We start from the raw sequence: 25,942 nt of genomic DNA on the forward strand, positions 1-25,942 counted from the left end.
GGAGCATGGGTCCATGGTTGTTACTGATTACCAGTTGAAGAAGAGAGACAAAGATAAGTAGAAAGAAGTTAGAGCTAGAAAACAGTTCTGAAATAGGTAGGTTTGAATGAAGAGATGTTCTTCTTTCTCAGAGAGACTCAAAGGTCTCTCACTGAAAACACTGAAAAAGGGGCTGTAAAACAGACTCCAAAGAGTCATTGTAAGAAACTTTTAAAAACAAAGACCCGGGGTCGATCTGCAGAGGAAGCCGGTGAAAGTTCTGCAGAGCAAATTGATGCACCTTCTGTGAATGAACAGAGGATACCTATTCCTGAAACACTTGTGCTTCGGTCCTTCAGAGAACGTCTAAAACACAGCACTTGCTTAAAGGTGAGATACAGCACCCCTACAATATTCTCTATATAGGCCATTATTCTTTAACAACTGCTAGAGGGTTGGCAACCAAACATACCTTTTTTTGCTTGTCTTTTACTACGTGGAGGTAGAAGAAGGGGTAAACTGACTTGACTGGATGAGATATTACCACATCTGGATGAGTATCAGGGTTTTTACACTAATGTCAGGGTGTCAGAATAAATTGGCATATTCTCTGGGTCGCATATTATAGACTGAGCTAATGATATTTGGGTCTCACTTGTGTATCACAGTTGAAATTTCTGCTTGGATATCTTTCTTTAGTATATCTTGAGTATCTCTTTCTCACAAGTAGCAATTAGTTGCCACCAATAAAGAGCCTTTTTTTTCATGGACTATTAAATGTTAATATTTGAGGAGTGTGACGTTCACTTATAAAGCCTACAAAGGACCAGTGCTTTTTTTACATTACAGGACAAAAGACATTTTACTCTCTCTGTTCACCCGTAGTTTCTTTCAGCACAAGTAGGGCTTTCTTTTAAAACCATATGCATAAATGTAAGACATTATTTTTTAAAAAATGAAACATAATGTATATAAATTGTGAACAGCTGAAGCCAATGGGAAAAAATACTCAATATATTCACTTGACTTGGTATGGAAACCACCCTATATGCGTAGGATTTTTTTGCTGTTAAAGGGCAGATATTAAAAGATGTACATCACTGTTTTTTTAATTCATTTTGTTTTTTCAAATTTAGCATGGTGGGACTCTAACTAGTAGTCACAGATCTCAAAACCACTTCATAAAACTATGTTACTATAAAGAAGACTAACCAGGTATAAAACTATGTTACTATAAAGAAGACTAACCAGGTATTTTTGTATTATGAAAAAGATATTTAAAATATATAACAATTTCAAACCTATAGGTATTTTAACCCCTGAATACACTGGCATAACTACAGGGGTTGCAGTGGTGGCAGCTGTGACTCTAGGGGGCCTGGTGCGACCCCTTCTTCCTGTCTCCTTGTACCGACCGGCACGGGGAAAAACGAACGTATCGGGCTTGTGTGTGAGCATGGATGTGGACGTGTTTGTGTGTATGAGCATGGATGTGGACTTGTGTGTGTGAGCATGGATGTGGACGTTTTTGTGTGTGTGAGCATGGATGCAGACTTGTGTAAGTGGGGTGAGATGGAGTGTGTGTTAGTATGAGTAAGTGTGTGTAATTTGTGTGAGTTTACATATCTTGTATGTTGGGGGGCCAAGGGGGGGGCATAGAAGGCACAGACCAGTTGAATTTTCACCCGGTGGTTTCTAATTATGGCCCTGCCTAAATAAACAAGAGCCTAAGGCTCCTGCTCAATGCCCAGGGTATGAACACCAGGTGAATGTCTATCCGATCCCAAGTTCATTGCTTTCGTCTTTGAGACATTACTCAATTATTGCACCCCATCTACAAGTGACTAAATCAGCCAGCAGTTTCCCAGCTTTATTGCCTGAATGATAACATTTATTCTTCATATAGTATAATTGTTTTTGGGCCCTCTCCAATAAGTGAGCCTCTAAAGGCTGTAGTCTAGGGTGTTCTGTTCTATGTATTGTTAATAATAGTCTGGAACGTTTCTGAGACCCATATGTTTACAGATTCAAATTTTTGTTGCCAATCCTTATTTAATTATGTCCCCTTATGACAGCCTTCATTATCGACCAAAAGAGGAGGGGATCTTGTTAATGTTGTGCATTGTCATCTAAATAATTGCCCCACACCATCTCCAGAACGCTAACAAAAGCGGGTTTATGCATTATTATTATTATTCTTTAGTTCTAAAGCGCCGACAGATTCCGCAGCGCTGTACAAGGTGAAAAGGTTACAGATAATGACAGCTACAATACAACAATTGACATACAGATACAAGAGGAATAAGGAACTTACAATCTAGGTGGATAAGGGGGAAGTTTTGATGATTACCTCAATGGTAGGCTTCCCTGAGGGTAGAGTTGGTAAGAGTCAGACAGCAAGGGGAAGAGAGTTCCAGAGGGTTGGTGCTGCGCGAGAGAAGTCCTGTAGGCGGGCCTGGGAGGAGGTGATAAGTGAAGATGCGAGGAGCAGGTCATTGTGGGATCTTAGAGGGCGGGCTGGAGTATATTTGCTGATGAGGGAGGATAGGTAGAGGGGAGTGGTGTTGGTGAGAGCTTTGTAGGATAGAGTAAGTAACTTTAATTTAATACTGCTATGGATGGGGAGCCAGTAGAGGGACTCACAGAGAGGTGCAGCAGATGCAGAGCGTCGGTTGAGATGGTCTAGAAGGGAGAGTACAAGGGAGTGGATTCGTTGTTTAGCGGTGCTGGCAGTCAGGAATGGACGAATTTTGGAAATGTTGCGCAGTTGGTTGTGGCAGGATTTAGAGAGTGATTTGATGTGAGGGATAAAAGAGAAGTTTGAGTCAAGAGTCACTCCGAGGCAGCGGACTTGTGGTGAAGGAGAGATAGTGGTACCGTTGACATTGATGGAAAGGTCAGAAGGGGGAATAGAGTTAGAGGGAGGGATTAGAAGGTTTTAGACATATTTATTTTGAGGTGATGAGAGGCCATCCAGGAAGAGATGCCAGATAGGCAGCTGCTGATCTGAGAGAGGACAGATGCAGAGAGATTGGAGGTGGAGAGATAGATTTGTCGTCTGCATAGAGGTTGTATTTGAAGCCAAAGCTGTCGATAAGTTTTCCAAGTGGGGTCTGCAATCTCACAGTCATCGATATCGTGCGTGATCTGAGACATGAATTGTGTGAATTTCAGTGACGCTAATACCTTGAAGCATGTCTGGCGTAACCAAGAAGTAATCGAGTCTGGTCATTGTATGGTGTACCCCGGAGAAGGAAGTGAAGTCTTTAGTTGTGGGGTTCAATGTTCTCCAAGATCAATTAGCCCCAAATTAGAGCAATATCTTTGTGCTGGTGCAGCGAGGGCAGTGTTTTCAGGCATAGTCTGTCTAAAGTCAGGTCTAACACAATGGCCCCCCAATATCACTTCAGAGAGAGAGTAGTCACATAGATCCTCCTACAACCTGCAAAATAAACTTCTGTTTGGTGTGTTAGGAGCATACATATTCATATAGTAGATATTTACAAGCATTAATAACCCCTTCTGATATAGCATATCTGCATTCTGGGTAGAATTTACTGGATTCGATCGTATAGTTTAATGATTTGTGGAAAACAATAGCCAACCCTCTAGAATTAGATGTATAAGAGGCTGTAACATATTGACCAATTCAGTTACCCATTAGCAAACATGTATTATCCATGTTTCTTGAAGGAAGACAATGGAAGGAATCAACTGGTGCAGCCTATTAATAACCTTCTTCAGTTTAATTGGTGTGCCTAGGCCATTAACATTCCAGGTACCAACTTTTATATTGTCTTGCATAACAGTTGGGGAAAATCAAACTGAGGTAGGCATCATATCAATTTTGTCTCTAGTGCTTATAGGTAGAATTATGGACTCAAGGACACTGTATGATGGCCTTGGTTTTGATGTCCATCCTGTGTGCCCTTTCAATTTGTATCTGGTGTTCTTTAGGGTACTTTAGACCCAAGGATTGCGGAATCCACTTCTGTAAGATTTTAATTAGTTGATGTGGGTTGATACTTTCTAGGAGGTTTAGTAGTTTTAAGTTTTTCCCTTTGCTCCTGTTTTCCAGGTCATCAATCTTGTCTTGTAAAAGTTAAATGGTTCATGCTTGGTTTGCCATTTCCACCTGTAGTTGTACCATTGTATCTTCAAGGTCACCTTATCGTTGTTCTAATTCAGTAACCATTGCTGTGGAAGCCTCAAGTTTGTCAGTCTTGATTTCCAGGAGTCTAGCATCAAAAAGGGATCAAATAGACTTCAAGGCTTCCTGAACCAAGCCATTTACATTCGAGTTAGATTCCAGGGTTGAGTCCGGGCTACATGTAGCAGCCATCTGAATCCTCTCCACAGCTTCTCATTGATTTGTAGAATGATAAGAGTGGGTTATCTGCAGTATCCTCTGAGTTCCTTGCAGGGGTATCTCTCACTTAGGCCGTCAACAGGTCTCATCCCCTGGTAGTGAGTGTTGATCAGGGCCCCCTCCTTCCTCACTTGATGTACTCCACGATCCACCGCCTAACAGCGATAATCGGAGTGATTCTTTCTCCCACACCATCTCTCCTACCTGACATCTGTCAGGATCCTCCACTGATCGCAGTGAGGGGCAAGATTACTGCCCGCTGTTTGTTCCCCTGTTCTATCTTCCACTGCCACATTCAAGATGGCGTTGTCTAACAGCCCTGGTTCTCCAATAAACTGGATGGTGGCACAGATGGCAAACAATGTTTTTTTAGCAGGAGGAGGTCAGTTAAGATGTGGATGCCACTCTTTTTCTTAATTGGGGCTTTAATGTGATGGGCAAAGCGTAATAATAATACATGTACCCGGTTGGGGCTAGGGTGTCCCAGGAATTGGTCTCAGGCATCTGTGTACAATAAAGGTTAGGCCCTTCTGCCTTTGTTGATAGCCTTAGAATAACACAGATAGATTATACACTACTCTCATTCCTTTTGATCTGTAATACATAAAAGCCAGTGCTTTTCTATAATTTTTTCATGTTGTTATCCCCTTAACAATGTCTCATTAGGTTTTTCATGAGATAATTTTTTTTTAAAGGGCTATACTATCATTTAACTAAAGGTGCAGATGGCAGCTGAGCTCTATGAGGACCCTAGAGAGAGATAGCTGATGACCACATGCAATAAATGTGGATGAAGATTTTCAACAAAAAGCCTTTTCATATAACTCTTTTCAAGTCCAGGTAGACAGGACACTTACATGAATTTTCAGTTATTTAGGAGCACTTGGCCAAATGGCCATAACTTTATCCCATCTAGGTATTTTCCTTTTATCCTATACACCAATCAGCCTCCTATCCGTCATGTAAAAAAGCAAATCCACTCTTACCACACCCAGCTCGCTCTCAATAACATAACCAACACTTTACACTATGCTCTCTCAAGACATGCATCCATCGTGGTGACATTTCTTCTGCCTCTCCACCCTATTAACACACAACCAATGCTCTTAAACTGCACCCTCCCCCTCCCCACAAAAATACACACACACGGCTCTAGTTCGGATGAGATTTGCTAGGATTAGTAGATTAGAAAATAGAAATATTTCTTTAATTCCTCCAGATATCACTGAGGCTGTCTCTCAGTGCAACGTGTGCCCTGTTTTCTCACACAGTATCTTTTCTGTTCTGCACTGTATCCCCCTCCCTTTATTTCATGTTACCCATACCTCCAATCCACTATATTCTTTCCCCAATTCTTTGGCACAGTGTTATGTCACTTTCTTTCAGATGCCACTCCACCATTAACCAGATACCATATAGCCCCTGTTAACTAGGATTGGTACTTGAAGCACCTTTGTTATCCCTACACACACACAAACACCACGTGTTTTTATCCACTTAGAATGCCAATTAATGCATTGACCTCTTGTGCACCCTCATGTATTGTAGGCTATTCTGTTACAATAATGTCAGGCACCAGACTGACACAGTGGGCACGTTTTCTGAGATGACTGCCAGTGCCAGGTCCAGATACTTTGCATGGCACTAAGACTAACCCTGTCTATTACCTGTATGCAATCTTTACCTGTATGTAATCGCTACAATCTTGTTACCTCCCCTCTCTAATCTGTCTTTGCATTATTGACTTTGTATCTCTATCAAACCAGTAAGAATCTGTTTTCTATTTAGAATATAACTTTCTACTTGTTACTCCCAATATTATTTTCCGGTCTTTTTTTTCCATTTTTTTTCTCAGCAACTCTTTTGTTATCCCCTTTCCAATCCACTCTGTTTTTAACTCTTCTATATCTGACCATTTCTCATACTGGCTCTGTCTCCCTTTCTGATCTCTCTCTGTCTCTCCCCCTCTCATTGAAATCTTTAATCCCTGGCAGCAGGTTTATCCCCACTCATAACTCAACAGAGACAGAAATACACTGCCTGATATAATACGCTATCCTCATACATATAATATTATATCTATATTTTTTTTTAACAACACACAGACTTATATACATAAATATACAGTAGTTTTATTTTAGCACAAAAAAAACCCCTCCAACTTAACACCAACATGGCTTGAGACAGACAGACAATGATTAAGAAACGCACAGGTAAAGCAAAGAATGAAACTGCCGAATCCACAGGATATGGGAAATTGCACAAAAACTCAGCGGAAGAAAATCAACAAGGTATGAGAGAGAGGGAACAACTGAAAAATACATTGAGGAATAACCGGGTTGCTGTATGGGTTGAGAAACGACATTTTAAATAGAGGGATGGAGGAAAAACTGGATTGAACCTAACATGCAGGACCAACTTTCACACCTATGTTTGTTAGGAATGAAGATTGGCCCTGTTGTTTGTGTTTCTATACAACAATGATATAGGTGAACAAATAAATCTTAAACGAGCAGGGAAAAATGCTTTTAGTGTGGCAAATCCAAATTTCAGTCAAAGTGAGAGAAATTGCACGTACAACAATATCTAGTGCTAAAAGGCACTGTGTGCACTTACCTGAAATCCTGTTAGATAGCTCTGAAGGCAACACCATTGTCCTTGTTTTAAGTATCAATATGTTAAAATGTCTTTAAAAGAATGCATTTTAGATTGAAGGACTAATAATTGTTATGGTAAATTCTGATTTTTTATTTCTAGCATAACACTGCCCTAAGACTAATGCTATTTATGACATGCTTAGCTTTGACTTTTGTTATATGGTATCTTTGGAGCTAGTGACCTCAGCCCTTTAGTGGCTTGGCAGTTGTCAAGGCTACCTGCCAATTTAATTAGAGCCTTTGGTCACCAACTTATTGAAACATTTATGACAGGAAACATTTGTGCTTTCAAATTACTCTGTCTCAGATATGAAAAAAAACTTTTACCCTTTTTATTTCAGAGATCAGTAAAGCAAACTGACTGCTTTGCAGATCACTGTTTTAATAAGAAATGCTGTTTGTTCATTCAGCAAATCTGGATATCAGTCCACATGTGTAGTATTTAAAGTGAAATGTTTACATTATCCCCATGCATTCTCTCCTTGGTTTAGAATAGATTTCAGAAACTGAGCATCGTGACACTAGCACATTATCCTGTAACATAGGCTTGAGCACTGTGGTAACTATAAGGAAGGTGCTTAGCAGAAATGAAAAGTGCAAGAGTGGATCAAAGTCAAGTGCGGCTCAGGGGCAACACTGTTAAAAACGGGCACACTCCAGAATCTAGAGATATGGTTGGGTGGGGTCCTCTGCAGGGGCGAAACTAGACGCCTCAGGGCCCGGGTGCGAGAATCTGTTAAGGGCCCCCCCCACCCCACCCAAAAAAACATGATTTTTACCCAACAATTTTTTTTCAACAAATTCAATTTACATATTGAATCATATCTGTAAAAAAATCAAAGAAAAAGGGGCACTTCATCAGAATTGTATACGTGCGCGGGCCGCACTCATTTTTCACTGTGACAAAAAATATGGCCTTTATATATGCAGATTAAAATAAAGTAAAATGACACAAAACCTTTACTCTTCCTCTCACTGATTTCTGGGCCTAGAAAGTTTTGCGACTACAAATTCAGGATTCCCTAGATTTATTCTAGGGATGAACTAAAATGAAAATTCTGGACCAAAACATTCAGGGTTCACTTAGCCAAAACCGAAAATGACCCCCACCTTTAAAAATAATAATAAAAACTCACATTTTTAATAAAAGTAGGTAACAGACAATTGGACAAAATTAGCAATATGACTTGGCATGATAGGAGTGTGATTGCTAACAGCAATCACACTCCTATCATACCCAGGCAACCAGTAAATGCTGGAACCTAGGCATGATGGGACTGTGATTGCTGTTAGCAATCACACTCCTATCATGCCAAGTCAGCCAATACACGCTGTTACAGGGTGGCTGTAAGTGATGTGCAGACCCCATACTGCTGGCAGCCTCAATACACAAGGGGGGCAGCTAGCCAGGTTTCAGCATGTACTGGCTGACTTGGCATGATAGGAGTGTGATTGCTAACAGCAATCACAGTCCCATCATGCCTAGGTTCCAACACTTACACATCCATCCAGTAAATGCTGGAACCTAGGCATTATGGGACTGTGATTGCTGTTAGCAATCACACTCCTATCATGCCAAGTCAGCCAGTACATGCTGGTACAGGGTGGCTGTAAGTGCAGACCCCATACTGCTGGCAGCATCACTACACAAGGGGGCAGCTGGCCAGGTTTCAGCATGTACTGGCTGACTTGGCATGATAGGAGTGTGATTGCTAACAGCAATCACAGTCCCATCATGCCTAGGTTCCAGCACTTACACATCCATGCTATCACACACACACACACACACACACACACATTTATTCATATAATCATTCATTCACAGATTCATTCCCTCAATCACACACACTCATTCAAACACCCTCCCCACCCCCTTACCTGCACTGCAGCTCCTCGATGCCGCTCACAGACTTCAGCAGGGGGCGCGGCCTCCCTCTGCCTTCTCTGCTAAAGCACAGAGGACGTAGGATGTCATGTGAACTCCGCTTCCTCTGTGCAGTCCAGAAGACCCTCCCACAAGTAAGTAGCAGGGCTTGAGGTGCGGCTCGCGTAAGATCGGTTGCCCTGGCTGCTGATCTTACGCGGGCCACACCTGGAGGTCTCGCGGGCCGCATGTTGGATGCCCCTGCCCGATTTCGGGCGTCCCCTTGGCTTGGGCCCCCCTGCGACCCCAGTAGTTCCGCCACTGGTCCTCTGATTTTCCCTGACCAGCCCAGTAAGGTGAAAAAGCAATGGAAGTCTATGCTGTTAAAGCACAGACCTCCTTTGCAGCTCCCACATAACCTCCTCACAAGTCTGCAGGTGGCTAATTAGGCAAGGTGAGTGGATAGCTACACATCTCTCTATTTCAAATTCATGGTTGACAGTACCCCTCCTTGCCTCTTGTCACACTCGCAAAACAGATGCCCTGACATGGAAACCTGAAATGTTGGGGGGACGGTATAAAAGTCCCATTTGCCCCATTGTTAATCTACACCTGGCAACGTTTTCTGATGCTCACACAGGAGAAGATATTGTTTCAAAATAAGAGACTTAAATTCCAAATATTTGAATTAAGTAACAAGTTTACTTGTTCAATTTTTGTATTAAAAAAAGTTGTGAAGGTAGTTATAGCCACTGTTGGCTCTTCAGGAGTCATATTTAAGGGGATACACATGAAGCCACATACAAAAACAGGAGGATAATTTATAATTATAAATGAACAGAGCTGTAGGTAGCTCCTTTTGCGCCTGAGGCAAGAATGGAAAATTGTGCCCCCCAGTTATTTTTTTTTTTACAAAGGTTATTTTATTTACACCGCCCTTACACACTGCACTTGCACATACCTGCCCATTAAAACGCATATACACATACACTGCCCTTTGACACGACTGTCCATACATGCTGGCTTTACACACACACCTGCCCATTAACACACATATTCACATATACTGCCCTTACACACACACACACACACCTAACCTGCTCTTACACACACACACCTGCCTTTAAACGACTTTCTCCCAATCTTTTACATTTCTCATCCTCCATCCTGTTGCGGGACCGCGAGGTCTGTCATTTCAGACCTCTGCTTTAGGGTTCCCCAATTACTGTGCGCTAGCTATTGATGCAGAGCTGGGGGTATGACATGATATGCCGGCGCTTGGCATAATTTGCCTGCTCATAGTGAGCACAGAAACCAAGGTCTGAAGTGACAAACCTCGCGTTCCCTAATGTTGGACCTGTTAGAGGGTGATTGTGATCTCCCCAACCAGCCCTGCTCATCGGCCACCTCTTACCCAGGCCAGCATTCATGGTGCCTGGGTGCGCACTGCCCACAGGGGTGCCCGATGAGCAGGACTGGTTGGGGAGATCACAATTGTGCAGCTGCCTCGGCACTCCCCTGAAGACCGGCCCAGGGGAGGCAGCCTCTCCGCTCACCCCCTCCCCTATAGATACGCTACTGTTTTTTTTAGGGGCAAATATATTGCTTGTGTCTCATTGCCCCCAAACATATTGATTGTGTCTCATTGCCCCCAAACAGCTTGTGCGCATTATTTGCCCCTTGCGGCATACAGTACACCCTGGTACACATATGTAAACACACTTACACAAATATAGACACGCTAACACACATACACATCCTTACACATACACTTACTCATACTCACTAACATATACGTACACACATATACATATTCATGCTCACACACAAACACAACACATCCACGCTAACACATACAATTACACGCTCAAGCTAACACACACACTCCATCTCATACCACTTACGTATACACATTTATGCTCACACACATATTTGCTAACACATAAACACTTACAAATACATACACTTTCACATACAGATTCATGTTAACACACACTTATACGTAGACATTCATGCTCACATACACTTATGCATGGACATTCATGCTCACATACACATTAGCGGCCCCGCTACCGCTCCACGCAGCGGGTCCTTACCTCCTGGAGCCATCCTCGCATCCTCAGTGATCCGACGGGGGTCGGCTCCATTGCATCCTAGGCTGCATCCTCCATATTCATGCATAGCTTAACCCCCTCAGGACCAGGTTTTTTGTTTTTACCAGGTTTGCGGTAAAATGACCAGAGCAGTTTTTTTTCAAATGTGATTGCCTACTTACTAATTTAGCGCACTTCCATTTTCTTCTGAAATAATATATATATTTATATATGTTGTATTTCATATGAAAAGTATGGGGAAAATTAGTAGAAAAAGGCAAAATTTTCAGTTTCACCAATAACAACTATATATAGCCAGTGCAAATGAAAAAAAAATTCCAAACATGTATTTAGGTATTTGTCCTGTTTTTGGAAACACCTCATATGCCTGGTATTTTCATTTATTTTGGTACTTACAGGGTTAAATATGAATGACGCGCATCACTGTTTCTAAACAAGATTCTTTTAAAATGTGAACCCCAATAGTAGCCAGAAAAAGAAAAACTGCTGAACAAAAGTATAGATTTTTGTTATCCCAAAGTATTTTACTAGGGACATGTTAACACTTTTTATTTAACCGTTTAAGGCTCCAGTCTTTCCTAAACATTGCAGTAAAATTAATTTTTTTTCATTTTCAGTTCAACATCCTATACCCTATACGCATGGGTAGGGCAGTGGTGTCTTTTGATTTTGTGCTGCCCTAGGCAAGAATAAACTCAGGCACCCCTCTAATCTAAAATTGGCCCACCCCTAACCATAACTGCCCCTAAATTAACCCTAAAGACCCCATTAACCATAACTGGCCTTAAATTAACCCTAAAGACCCCATTAATCATAAGTGCCCCTAAATTAACCCTAAACACCCCATTAACCATAACTGCCCCTGAATTAACCCCCACCTCCCCTAACTTTCAGCAGCCCAAATATTAATTTTATACTTACTGTTAGATGAGTTGCTGAGCAGTGTGGAAGCTATAAGGAAAAGGGTGGGGCCAATAGTCAGTGTGACTGCAGGGAGCGACTAGGAAGTAGTAACTGCTGTGGGGGCGTTCAATGAGCGTTTGGGGCAGCATTTTTTGCCCATAAAACTATAAAAGCACAAAGCCCAGGGACCTCAAAGTCAACCCTTACCTTTCAGTTTGGTGAAATTAGAGGTTAGCTGATAGCATAAGGGGATAACACTAGGATCCTGTTGGTGGATAGTTATAGGTATGGTTAGATGTTAGGTTACAGAATTGTATAGTGTTAGTGATGATGATCATATTAGATTCCGATACAGTGTGTCCCTACCGCTGTGCTTTTCCCCCCTATTGAACCACTGCCTGTCTTGACCCCTGGATTGTTGCCTAATTATACTATTGATCTGATGAGTCTGCAGAGTAGCAGAGGCCATAACACAACAACCTGCTGCCCTGACACAAACTATTTAAGACTTTCATTGCATTTTGAACGTCCGTTCCCCACACCCCATGGCAGTTGCTGAGGGTTCTCCCATCATGGTGCCTTGTATACCCCTGCCTGATAGATTTATGGGAGACACGTCCCAGTACCAGACCATTATTGCTCTTTGACCTGAAACCCCGGACCTACTCCATGGAATATGTGAAAGTACATACCATCATCACACTACTATAAGGTAAACCACAACAGTGCGCCCACCATTTACTACAGATCAATAGCCCCTCACAGGAATTCTGAGATTCCTTCCAACAAGCAATAAGCTCCTTGTATGATCTCAGAGCTTCTATTGCCCAGGTTGCTCTACACAATATCAATCAAGGTAGAAGGCCTGCAGAGGGCTATGTGAAGGAATGTGAAATCAGTTCCAGCAGGGACTCTCTGATACGCTAAGGGACAAGTTGGCTTGAATGGGGCTCCCATCATCTCTGAAAGCGCTTCTGGATCTCTCCATTCATATAGATAGATGGCTAATGGGAATGGCATCAAGAAAGGGCCGATATGTATAGCTCTCCTAGTTGACTCCCTGTCACCAAAATCCCACATATCGCAGTGCCTGTGTCTCCTCCTATTCCAAATCAGGAGGAAACTATGCAAATAGGGGTGTTCCGGGGTCACCTCTCTGTGGTTGAACGCACAGAGAGTAGAACTCAACATCTGTGACCGTACTGTGGCAAAGCAGGACATGTATTATGCAAATGCACTGAGCGTCCAGCCAAACCAAGAAGTTAGCTCTTGTGAGTACGACCTGTAGTTATGCCTGGCCCCACGTGAACAACATCTCACCTGTCTCCCTCCAGTGGACTGCACAAACATCATCAATACAGCCATGATCCATTCCGGAGCCACTGGTTGCTTTGTGGACTGGGCCCTTGCCAACACATTAAATTGGTGGATGGTTACCCACGAGCCTTAGGCCCTATCAAACATGAGACTACACCACTGACTATCCTCCTTGGATAACCTGCTGTTTATGTACCCTTCTCAGGCGCCTTCTAAAAAAAAGGAGGAGCTGACGGCTATGACTGCCCCATAGACCGTCCTACAGATGTATACATCAGTTATCAGAACCTGAATTACACAGCCTGAAAGGATATGTCCTGCAAAAAAGTTTTTATGTCCCTCCACCTCTCCTGCAGGAGCAGACATCTTTGTTGGCCAAAAAAATGGTGGCTTCCACTAGTGTGTGGATTATAGATGTCTTTGTTGTCATCTACATTGATGAAATCCCAGTGTTTTCCCCTTCTCTGGAGGAACAACGTATATACAGGTACATCCACCTACGGGAACAAGGCCTTTACGCCAAACTCGAAAAGTGTAAGTTCCCTTGAATTGCTAGAATTTACTTTAACACCAAAATTCATGTCCACAAGGTCAGCCATTACCCAGTAGACTCCTACAGCCACAAAAAGATAGGTGCAGCCATTCCTGGGTTTCACCAGCTTCTAGAACAGATTTTTCCAGGGTTGTCCTACTAAAAAGGACTTACATTTCCATTGGACACCTGACGCACAACAGGCCTTTCATGACTTAAAGGTTTGTTTCACTGCTGCAACTATTCTGTTGTTTCCTGATCCAACAAAATTTTATGTCCTGAAGGTAAATGCCTCTGACACACAGTGATCGACAAGCAGAGGTTACTGTGACGATTCCACTTGCACACCCCTTCAATAGCTTGCCCTGTCCCACCTGATAAACTGTCGGCCAGAGCGGACTCACTATTTTCCTGAAAAGTGTGGATGTTTTTTTACATGTTTGCCCCTTTATGTTCATCAATTCTTCCCACGGGTTTGTCACCACCCTTATTTCTTGTTCCCTGTAACTCCTGCTCCACCTGCTGGCAAGGTCAGGAATTGCGAGACGCTGTAACTTATAACGGACTGGAGGACAGCAGGATTCTTCTGGAACTGTCAGGCAGACCATGGACCCACTGCGGTCCACTTAAACTTTGAGTGGTTATCACTCCCCCCCAGCTGTATGCTGTTTTGGGATGATAGAGACATTTGTGAGAGGCGTCAAGGGATATATGAAATTTGAGGTCACACCATTAGGGGGACCTGAAGGAATCTTGTTTTCGGTACAATTGGAAATTTCACAGCAGGATGCCATGGGGAAGGGTGTAAGGTGGACTACCACACCTGGTAACACAGCTAGAGAACTGCAATGGCCTTCTGTATCATCATACCAATGTCTATGAACTTCCTGCTTTAAGACTTGAGGTCATAAGTATATATCACTACACCATCCTGACTGGGCATGGCGGGTACAAAAAGACCGAAGACCTCATCAGAGGAGTCTTACGTGGCTTCTTGTGTGCTGCCACCAAAGAACCATGTAAGTAAATCTACAGACCTTTTACAACCGTTGCCAGTTCCCACACGTCCATGGGCAGATATCGCCATGGACTTTATTGTGGATCTGCCCTCATCTAAAGGTCACACTACAATCCTTGTGATAGAGGACCGTTTCACCAAAATGGGACACTTTATACCTAAGAAGCACCTACCTTCTGCTACCAAGACCAGAACACTGATTTTAACGTGTTAATGTGTATTCCATCTGGTGTTCCATATGTCTTTAATAAAGCCTTGGGTAGAGAACGGATGTACCAGACCAACAGCAATACCCCTGGACTTCTGTACCCAACCTGGTCCTAACAATATGCTAAACTAGAAAAGAGTGAATCTGAAGTTTTTAAAGTAACTTTCCTTTGTCATTATATGTCATCAAAAATTGTTTAGTTTTTTTTATTCGGAAACAAAAGGCAGGGACCAGGGGCGTAACTAGAAACCACGGGGCTCTGGTACGAAAAATTGCCCTGAGCCCCCAACTTCAACAGCTGGCCTGTGCATCATTGCCCCCACACAACTGGTCTGTGCTTTTTTTGCCCCTTGCACCTTTCCAACGTATGTAAAATTAGAGCTGCTAATCGATGAAATCAATAATAATCTATAATGAAAATTGTCAACGATTTTCATTATCGATTAGTTGAATCGATTTTATCGAATATAAGATGAGGGTTTTTTCAGATCTTATAATCCGATCTCAAATAGAGGTCGGACTATAACACTAAGATCCAGATCACCCACAGCGCTGCAGGATCTGGATCCTCCTCTCTGACAGATGGTGAACTTCTGCACGATGATGGAACACTAGAAGGTCTTGTCACGCAAGCACTCCTCCATAGAAGCCCCAGCGAAAGTGCTGGCAGCAGCAGAGGATCTCTACCCGCATCGGGCAGACATTCACCGGCTTCCCTCTGACAACCTCCGTTGCGGAGTGACATGACCTTCCGGTGCTCAGTCATAGAAGCTCCAGCGAAAGTCCCGGGTAGCAGCAGAGGTTTTCTACGCGCAGAGTGGCATACTGGGGGGGTATACGGCATATCTGGGGGCACAGTAGCATATAGGGGTATAAGGCATATCAAGGGGACAGAGTGGCATATCAGTGGCATATAGGAGGGTATAAGGCATACCAGGGGGCACAATAGCATATAGGGGGTATAAGGCATATCTGGGGGTATAAGGCATATAGAGGGACAGAGTGGCATATACGGGGTATAAGGCATATAGAGGGTATAAGGCATATCAGGGGGCACAGTGGCATATAGGGGGTATAAGACATATCTGGGGGCAAAATGGCATATCAGGGGCAGAGTGGCATATAGGGGGAACAAGACATATCTAGGGAACAGAGTGGCAAGATGTGCATAACTGGGGGGTTAGTTGGAAAATAAAAGAAATAAAAACAAGAAATGCATTTTTATCATAGTTTTATTAAATATGAAAAAATAGTTGACGTGAATATTTACTAGTAAACCTCTTTAAGGTATTAAAACCTAGTTTGAGAAATATCGTGTTTGGGCTTTTGTACCACACACACTCCATCTCACCTCACTTACACAATAACACATCCATGCTCACACACACACAGTTCGCAGTAGTTATGCAATATAATTTGTGTGTAGAGGAACATTAATACACCGACAATGAAATGGTCATTTGCATATCAATTATGCTCCTCGTGAGATTTTTACTTGTATTTCATATAATAAAGATTTACTTAATGTATGTATAACTTTATTGTTGGGGTGGTGGATATGTGGAACAGCCTCCCAGTAGAAGTAACTTGTGGTCCACAGAACCACTGAGATCTTTATTTTTCTTCTCCTCATCTTTGCACCTCTATAATATAAGTTAGTGTTTTGGTTAAGATTTTTAAAGTTATTATTAAAAATTAAATTTTACAGTGATATGACAAAGGATATTTTAGCAATGATATCTCTGACATTGCAATGGTTAACAATAGCCTATAGCAGCACCTGTAAGATATAGTGGGCTCTGAATGCTTAACACATGTACCCACTTTAAACTTTAAATACCTTTTCTTGGAATGCTGCCAAAAATGCTAATCGTAGCTTGTTTAAGCCTGTATGACCCCAGATAAAGCAATATTTTGTAGTTACTGGCAATTATTCCAGAAAGAAAAGGAAGGACTAATGGATCTCAATATGTAAAGCTTGTAGAATAGTAGAGAAAGAGGGAACATAGTAAAAGGGATTTTTAGAAAGTACAAAGGAAAACTAGAAGATCAGAGGATTAAAGTTTAAGTCCTGGGCAGGGTAGATTGGCCAAATGGTTCTGTCAAATTCTATGTTTTTATGTTTTACGTTTTGTTTTCTTAAAACCCATCTTCCCTCAACGATTTTAACCTCATTCATGCTGTAACTCTTATTATTATTTACTACCCAACTCCATTTACTTTAATCATGTGAATGCCAGGAAGATATAAACAGCACATGTAAGAGAGAAAAAGCATTGCTGCCACTGGAACTGTAAAAACATCCTTAATTTGCTTAATGAAGGGTATGGTGGACATTTCTCCCTTATTGTTATAATTTTCCACCCCAATTGCAACAGTCTTTCTCTCACAGAGAGATTGGCTCAGTGTCAGTTCCATCATCCTAGGTTTCATACAGCCACACTTCGAGAACAAAAGCAGTTGGTAGACAGACCGTCCAGGTAGGGGTTATTACAAGGGTAACAAAGCAAGCCATCCCTTTATATGGTGAAACAATAATTTAGTCATAAGATAGCCTTCTTACCACAGTTGTTCAGTGACATGCCTGTTTCTCCAATCAGGATGGGAAGCTGTCCCCTGCACCCTTCGTACCTCTGTCATCTTCTGACCTAGGGGCAGATATTGTGGAGAGCTGGCCACAACCACTGCAGAGCTTTGCGGCGCTGCAGAGCCTTGCGGGGACTGCATGCATCTTCCTTCGACACAGCATCGCTATCACTCAGATCGTATGTATGGAAAATTAAGCAGGAATGTGGAAAAGATGGAAATTACGTGTGGAAATAATTGTGACGAATGAGGCTTGTGCAGTTTAAAGAGATTCCATCTCTTAAACAGTGTGTTGCACGCAATGCACAATATTAACAATACAACTGATACATCAAGAAAGCTGCGCAGCGAGCATACATAATAGCAGTATAAATTGTGGTTGTAAACCGTGTGAAGCACAAGTGACCCATTCAAAGCCATTTAATTATTATGTTACATTCACTACAAAGTGTGGTTAATGATCTATTGGTTAGACTGATTTCTAGAAATTATTGATAAACTAATGCACATAATTGTTTTGGACAACCACTATTAATCCTGAAGAAGCAAGACATTATGGTTAGAAGAAAATGAGCGGTAAGGAGAATGAAAAGAGAGAAACAGTGTTACAAAGAAACAAATACATCTTGTGTGTACCTATATAGTCAAGTGGCCCATTGCACCACTGAATCAGCCCACCATCCATGCCCATCTTTTACTAACTAACTAAAGGGAGTACATCAGTATACTAAAAAAAGTCATCACACTGACACCCACTGGACGGCTAAACTACAACAATAAAAAAAGTATTTGTCGTTGTCCCCTTGTGTATTGCCCCCAGCCAGCACTGTGTGTATTTATGCCCCCAGCCTGCCCCTCCCTTTAGTATTGATTGATGTAATGGCCCCAGCTCCCCCCCTTGTGTATTGATGCCTCCAGCACAGATAAAATGCTGCCCTGCAGTGTGGGGGATGTATATCTGACTAGTCCGTTCCTTCCACTAGTGCGTTCCCCCCATACTACAAGGCAGCATTTTGTCTGGGCTGGTCAGCAATATGTAAAAGTAATATGTGTCCTGGAAAAAATGGCCGATGTTGTCACCCTAATGCCCCCACACCCTTGTGTATTGTCCCCAGCTAGCCCCACAGTGTATATTTATCCCACCACCCAGACCCCCTTTAGTATTGATTGGAAGCATAGTACTTGCCACCTTTGCCCCCAAACAACTTGCCTGTGGCATCCTAGCCTCAAACAGCCTCCCTGTGCAATGCTTTCCCCCCACTTACACATCCATGCACTCATTCACTTATTCATTCATTCACTAATTCTCAAGCATTCATTCACTCGTTCATATATTGATTCACTCATTAACAGATACTCATTCATTCGCAGATACGCATGAATTCCCTCAATTGTTGCTACGACCCCCACCCACTTACCTGAACTGCAGATCTTGGTGCAGCTCACAGACTTCTGCAGGGGCCGCTGCTTCCCTCTGTGTTGCTCACACTTCATGCAAACAAGTTCTCTTGTCCCACCCAGGGCAAGCAGGAACAGAGCAGAGTCATGTGACGTGAGTTAAATTCACGTGACTCCGCTGTGTTCCTGCTTCCCCTGGGCGGACCAAGAGATGTGGCTTGCACAGCGCGAGCAACGCACAGGTAACCAGCAGGGCCCCTGCGAAAGTGATCACTCGGGTTGCAACAGGGTTAAAGGCCACAGCAACCGTCATTAAAGTCGAACGACTTAGGGCGGCCTGGGGGGCAATTGCCCCCCCCCCGGCCCAGCTTGCCCCGGAATGTATGCATGTATGTATATATGGTGTGTGTGTGTATGTGATATATATATATAGATATATATAGATATATCTATATATATATATATCAGCATGAAGTTTAAAAGGGTCACTGGGGATACAGGGGAGGGGCTATGAAGATGAGATATTTACGTTTTACAATATAAAATTCATATTTATGTATTATGCCGAGCTTACTAAGGGATACTATTTGTATAATACAATTCATTATTCCATTATTGTAACTTTTAGCTGGGATAATTAGACTAACCATGCTAAAAAAACACTTCACAGAATGGGTACTAGTAGGTGAGAAAACACTTCACATAATACATACTAGTAGGTGAGAATCAGAAATTGGCATCTATAAAAGGGATTTTAATAATGAAATATCACTCATATTTAATAAGCCCTTCCAGCATTGCTCTTGCACAAAGCCTATTTTGCTGTGATGCAAGTATTATGCATGACCATCCACTGGACTGCCAAACTGTTACTCAAGACAGGTAACCAGCAGGACAAACCTGGGAATGTCCTAACTACGCTAGATCCATAGAGACGGTTACTTACATTAGTATATGTGCCATATACTCAATGAAGCTCAATATGTCTAAACGTATATGCACAATAGCAATCAGGCATGTTTTTGTATTGTGCATGTGTGTATGTTTGCAAACCCACAATCATCTATGTTCTGTAATGCAATCCAGTGTTTGTAATTGTGGGCACTGGCAGGGCTGCCGCACTGGCAGGGCTGCCCACCTGGCAGACGTGTATAGCTTTATGTGTGCTTTACTGGTAGACAGATTAAACAATCACATGGTCTCAGATTGTATGGCCAGTTTGTACTTGCCTGCTTGAATAAAGGTAAATCCATCAATTTTGTGGATTGTTTGAGCTTCTTCTAACACTGTTTAGATGTTATATATTGACAACTCATTATGTAGAGTATATGATAGTGCACAAGTGAATTTAATTCACGTACAACTTTGTTATATGATGAGAAGGACTATGCGTTCATGTATATTTTATTGTTGTTTGATTTTATACCCATATTAAATTTAAATGGCCACAGTTGTCCATTAACATGATGCTAAGACATTAGAGTCCTGCTGATATCTTGTGTCTCTTATGTGGCCCACCAGTCCCCCTGTGGCACCTGGCTACTGTAGAAATATTTACATTTCATCTGCTTGTGGCTCTGACCCACTATGAGAATAAAATGGGTTGCATGCATTTCAGCTAAAACAGTTACCGCTCACTGAGACCTTTTGAAACACAAGAATCATAGCAAACACCTAGGCATACAATGCCTTGGTGACTTCCAGAAATCTTGCAACGGTCACTGGCATTCATGCATCATCATTTTCGTGTGTAAAAGGTTCAATGGGCCGTACTATATAAAGGAAAAAATGGAATGGCTATGTAATGGGGTGTGGAATTAATTGTCAAATCACAGAACCACTTTATAATTGTAATGGGAAATTCTTTTTCTTTTATACTATTTTTTATATACATATTTTATACCAATAACAAACCAAGCTCAAACAGGCCGTGATCTGGGCCACTAGGCAACATTTTTAGAAATGCTGGATATGGTAAGGTTAACATTTGAAGAGTCAGGGGAGAGTTCTCAGGTATGGTAGACAAAAAGTTTTACTTACCTTAATTTATTATCTATGAATAATATCACCTATTGTCTCACACAATACAATACACATTTAAATACGGTATGTATATGTTGTTTATTAAAATATTAAATAGTGGTGTGTCTGATAAATTGCTTAAAATGTATTGATCTAAATTCTAAAGTGTAATACAAAGTGGAGGCGCCATAAAAAACATGAGCAAGCAAACAAATGTCTGGGAATTCAGACAATAATGAATGATCTACATTATAATGTGCTTTATTCCAGGACAGAGAACTGAGACCGGAAGAAATAGAAGGTTAGATTATTTGAATTTAACACTGGATTCTGTCATATATGTAGTTATTGCATTCATCCACTCATCACAGACACTGACTATTCCAAGGCTGGCATATGCATTGACTTTGTGCCACCACAATGTTGCTAACTTATAGGTGCCATATTTTAGAACTCTTCTATGGGTACCCCAACCAGTTCTACCACCCCATTGCACAGACAGTGTTGTGAAGTGATACCAGGCTTCACCCATGTTATGCAGAGATTAATTATTTTTTGGCATGTACACAACCAGTTTTCCAGCTAAATGAGCCCTCCCAACGCAAAGTCGTGGGAAAGTCAGATGCTCCTTGGGGCACAAATATGGATTGTTGGAATCTTTGCACATACAGATCACTGACTGTATTTGATAGCATGATTGTACAGTCGTTTCCATGTACAGTTTAATAAACATACTCTCCCTGTAGCATGGCTTCCCCACGCAAAGCCTGTGTGCTGTGTTCATCTCTTCTGTTAACCTTCAACAGCTATCATACTGTTGCTGATAATTCATCACTGATCTCTTTCTTTCCTAGAACTGAGAGAAGCGTTTAAGGAGTTTGACAGAGACAAAGATGGTTTCATTGGATACAAAGAGCTCGGTGAATGCATGAGGACCATGGGCTATATGCCAACCGAGATGGAGCTGATCGAACTATCGCAAAAAATCAGTTAGTGTTCATTTTGTGTGTGATAGTTCATAGAATGGCTTGACACTGGGGATATGAACACATGAAACAGCTAGTGCCCAATTACATGCATATGAAGGAGTGTGTACATTAGAGATATGTGTGTGTGTGTTGGGGTGATTGAACTTAGTGGTACTACAGGAACCAATATAGATTAATTGGTCAATACTTATAAAAAGCAATTCTGGTGCAAATTGCTAAATATTGGTGAACCAGCAGTACCTTTCTATTAGTTTTCATAATAATGTCTCCACATTTAAAACTTTGACCCAGATTTGCTCTTTTGAAGTCTTTATATGGGAAAATGGTGGTGAAAAACAGTGATGGGCATCACAAGGTAAGGTATGATGCTATGCATTATTTTTTTATTTTTGTTAATTTTTAATTAACAATCATTTTTTTTTAGCTTTTTGTAACTTCTCTCAACAAAGAGCTGTGTAATATAGCTAGATATGACTAAAAATAACATTTGAGATTACTAGACATTTGACTTTGTAGACCCAAGATACACCCAATTAAATAGTCTAAACCCCAGCTCCAGTAAACAGTGGTAGAAATGTGTACACCAAACTGTGAGCGTCTGCAAGTTGGCAAAATAATGCAAATTTGTAGCTGCATGAGTTGGACAAAGGTCCAAATTAACATGAGCATGTGCAAACAATTACCCATGACTTTTGCTCACAGGAAACACAAGTGTATTCTGAGTGTAAGTTGAGAAAAAGCAAGAAAAGCTATACGGGAAGAGATACAAACAATGTGTGCCAAGTGATTCAGATATTTAGAACATAAAGTTACAATGCTGTATCATACATCACTGCTGCCTAAAAACACCCAACAATTACATTTTAATGACATTAACACTTTAAAAATACTGTAAAGCCGCCACTGGATTTTGAAGCAGTGGAAACATTCCCTGTTTGGCAGTCTGATGGGGGATTCTGGGCCAGCAGAACATTACATGCCTGACTGTATTGTGCCAACTGTATAGTTTGGTGGAGGGGGGATTATAGTATGGGGCTGTTTTTTTCCAGGGGTTGGGCTAAGCCCTTTACTTCCAGTAAAGGTAAATTATAATGCTTCAGCATACCAAGACATGATGGACAATGCTATGCTTCCAACTTTGTGGGGACAGTTTTCTATTCCAGAATGATTGTGCCCCATTGCCTAAAGCAAGGTCCATAATGACATGGTTGTATGAGTTTGGTGTGGAAGAATTTATTTGGCCTCCACAGAGCCCTAACCTCAACCCTATCAAACACATTTAGGATGAACTGTAACTGAGATTGCGAGCCAGGCCTTCATGTCCAACATCAATGACTAACCTCACAGATGCTATGCTGGATGACGGGCAAAACAGTCAAAGCTGTTATAGCTACAAATGTCCATAATGACATGGTTGAATGAGTTTGGTGTGAAAGAACTTCTTTGGCCTCCACAGAGCCCTGTCCTCAACCCCATCGAACACCTTTGGGATAAACTGGAATTGACACTGCAAGCCAGGCCTTCTTGTCCAACATCAATGACTAACCTCCCAAATGCTATACTGGACGATAGGCAAAACAGTCAAAGTTGTTATAGCTGCAAAGAGGGGATCAACTACTTATTAATGTCTATGTATTTATAATGTGATGTTACAAAAGTCCCTGTAGGTGTAATGGTCAAGTGTCCCTATATTTTTGTCCATATAGGCCTTAAAGTACATATCAGCGCTGTACTTTCCTTCAGCCGCCGATTCAAGTCAATTGGAAAACAACTTGGGATTTGTGGGTTGCAGGAAATAAAATGGTTCTCAATGTACAATGTACACAAAACACTGCATACAACAAGAAGGTGTGTGCAAATGTGTCTAATTTTACAGAATTAACATAAAATATTAGCATGCATACAACATCAAAAAGAGAGAGAGGCGTCTTTATGGCAGAGCTGTTTGTATAATTGGATGCACCATGGTGTGAGCTGGCAGGTCTTGTATAAATAGCGTTAATAGGTTCTCTGCTCATTTCGTTTGATCCCAGCAGGGGGTAAAGTTGACTTCGAGGACTTTGTGGAACTGATGGGGCCCAAACTTCTGGCAGAGACAGCTGACATGATAGGAGTAAAGGAGTTGAGAGATGCTTTCCGAGAGGTACCACATGACCAAAAATAAAACAGTCCAGTTTGGAAAAAATTAAGAAAGTAACCACGACATTTCTAGTTTATGGGGGATAATTTTATGACCTCTCTTAACTACTGACACATTTCTGCCTCAATTTCAGTTTGATGCAAATGGCGATGGCCGGATCAGCACAATGGAACTCCGAGAGGCCATGAGAAAGCTCTTGGGACAGCAGTTGACACCCCGTGAAGTAGACGAAATATTGAGGGACGTGGATGTTAATGGTGATGGTCTTGTGGACTTTGAAGGTACAAAATGTAACCAATACAGACATTGAAATATATGAAACACATAAAATGTAACCAGTATTTTTATAAAAAGTTGATTAGTAGTTAAACTTCTGAGCTACAGAGAGAGCCTTCCTATACCTCTGCTCTTCAAATACCGTCTTACTACTTGTGTATCCCTACACAGACATGCTCCTACGTACTCTAATTTTAAACATTGATTTAACTCCCACCTATTCAGAGAAACATCCAACTTTCTTCCTAATACCCACAAGCCGCATGCTGAAGAAACCATCTGTCCTCCCCCCTCGAGATCTCCATGCAACTGACTTTTCCACATCCCCCTTGCTATAGACATCTTAAGTCAAGCACTCCCTCTCTTTTTGTCTTGTTTCCCTGGACCTCTTTATTCTAACCAAGCAAGGCTCTCTTCTCCTTCTGTACCGGTACATGTTAACACGTGTGAATGTCATATTGTATATTGTCAATTTTAATGTTATTATTGATTTGCAGCCTATTGTAATAGCACTGTGGAGTGTGCTGCTGCTCTACAAATAAGTGTAATGTAATAATGTTATATACATTTCTGGGGTTTATATTTTGATAGAAAATGTAGGGCATACTTGTTACAATGGTTTACTGTATGTTTGAAACTGAATGTCTAATGCCATACCTATATAATTTTCAGTTTAGTATGTGGTGTAACTGTCTACAACTTAATGGGTTGATTATGGATGGAAGACTAATTTGCAGACCTTTTTGATACATTAAATTAAGGATGGAAGCCCAATGGGCAACACGGGGATTCACCAATATAAGTTAGCCTTCCAAAAATAACTAAGATCACCAAGATCACCTGTTATAGTGTGAAACCACACTAAATGTGATTTTTATTTGCTGCTGTGGAAACAATTAAAGAGAAATACCATATGAAGGTTAAACCATTGTGATGGGACATCTTACAAAACATTCACTGATGATAAATTAAATTCAGCTTTAACATGTGTCACTTATGGTAGAATATAAAGTATGTGGCTAGGGTGGTTGGAAAATAATATTATATAGGTGGCTATACATTTTCTGTCATATCTATTCATTTCCCTGACATCTTTTTTTTTTCTTCAGAGTTTGTACGGATGATGTCTCGCTAAAGGAGTTCATTTTACACATTTGAAGCAAAAATGATCCTCCATGAACATCAAATTATCTTTATTAACAAAATACCCACTTCTGCTAACGCTCCAGTGTTCAATAAAAGCAATACAATATGTAGATAAATGTGTATATATATATTTGTGTGTGTGTGGGCACTATGAATGGGTATGAGTGATCTTTAGTGAAAAGTTAAAGTGACACACCAATTTTAACTTAATTTATAATGCACATTACAGTATTAAAGCCCATTACAGTAACCTTTGAGGGATGATAGATATACAAATTGTTACTATGCTAATGCTGAGAATAAGCAAAATGGAGTTGCAATATTGATTCACAAAAATGGCTCCTTCTGTTATGCTTACCGGCTCCGTCGATGTCCCGCGACGGTCGACCACGGGTGGGCGGCGCGCTCGCGTCTACAGACACAC

At 41.4% G+C, this 25,942-nt stretch overlaps 1 protein-coding gene across 1 annotated transcript; it reads left to right on the top strand.

The window, feature by feature from the left end:
• Positions 1 to 25,634, top strand: LOC128469376 (calcium-binding protein 2-like). The gene is made up of 6 exons (XM_053451195.1): positions 1 to 369; positions 21,238 to 21,268; positions 21,822 to 21,956; positions 23,990 to 24,099; positions 24,230 to 24,377; positions 25,482 to 25,634. Exons 1-6 carry the CDS (start codon positions 115 to 117, stop codon positions 25,505 to 25,507), a joined length of 705 nt encoding a protein of 234 aa, XP_053307170.1. The 5' UTR covers positions 1 to 114; the 3' UTR covers positions 25,508 to 25,634.
• Positions 25,635 to 25,942: the final 308 nt, after the last annotated feature.

Source organism: Spea bombifrons, chromosome 11, assembly GCF_027358695.1.
Source record: "Spea bombifrons isolate aSpeBom1 chromosome 11, aSpeBom1.2.pri, whole genome shotgun sequence".
Classification (NCBI taxonomy): Eukaryota; Metazoa; Chordata; class Amphibia; order Anura; family Pelobatidae; genus Spea; species Spea bombifrons.

What these genes read in the sequence shown, in the direction of transcription:
- LOC128469376 (XM_053451195.1), top strand. Translation starts at nt 115, where the DNA reads ATGTTCTTCTTTCTCAGAGAGACTCAAAGGTCTCTCACTGAAAACACT. An exon ending in GAGACCGGAAGAAATAGAAG is followed by an intron (nt 21,269 to 21,821) that starts GTTAGATTATTT and finishes TTTCTTTCCTAG; the next exon opens with AACTGAGAGAAGCGTTTAAG. An exon ending in TGAGAGATGCTTTCCGAGAG is followed by an intron (nt 24,100 to 24,229) that starts GTACCACATGAC and finishes CCTCAATTTCAG; the next exon opens with TTTGATGCAAATGGCGATGG.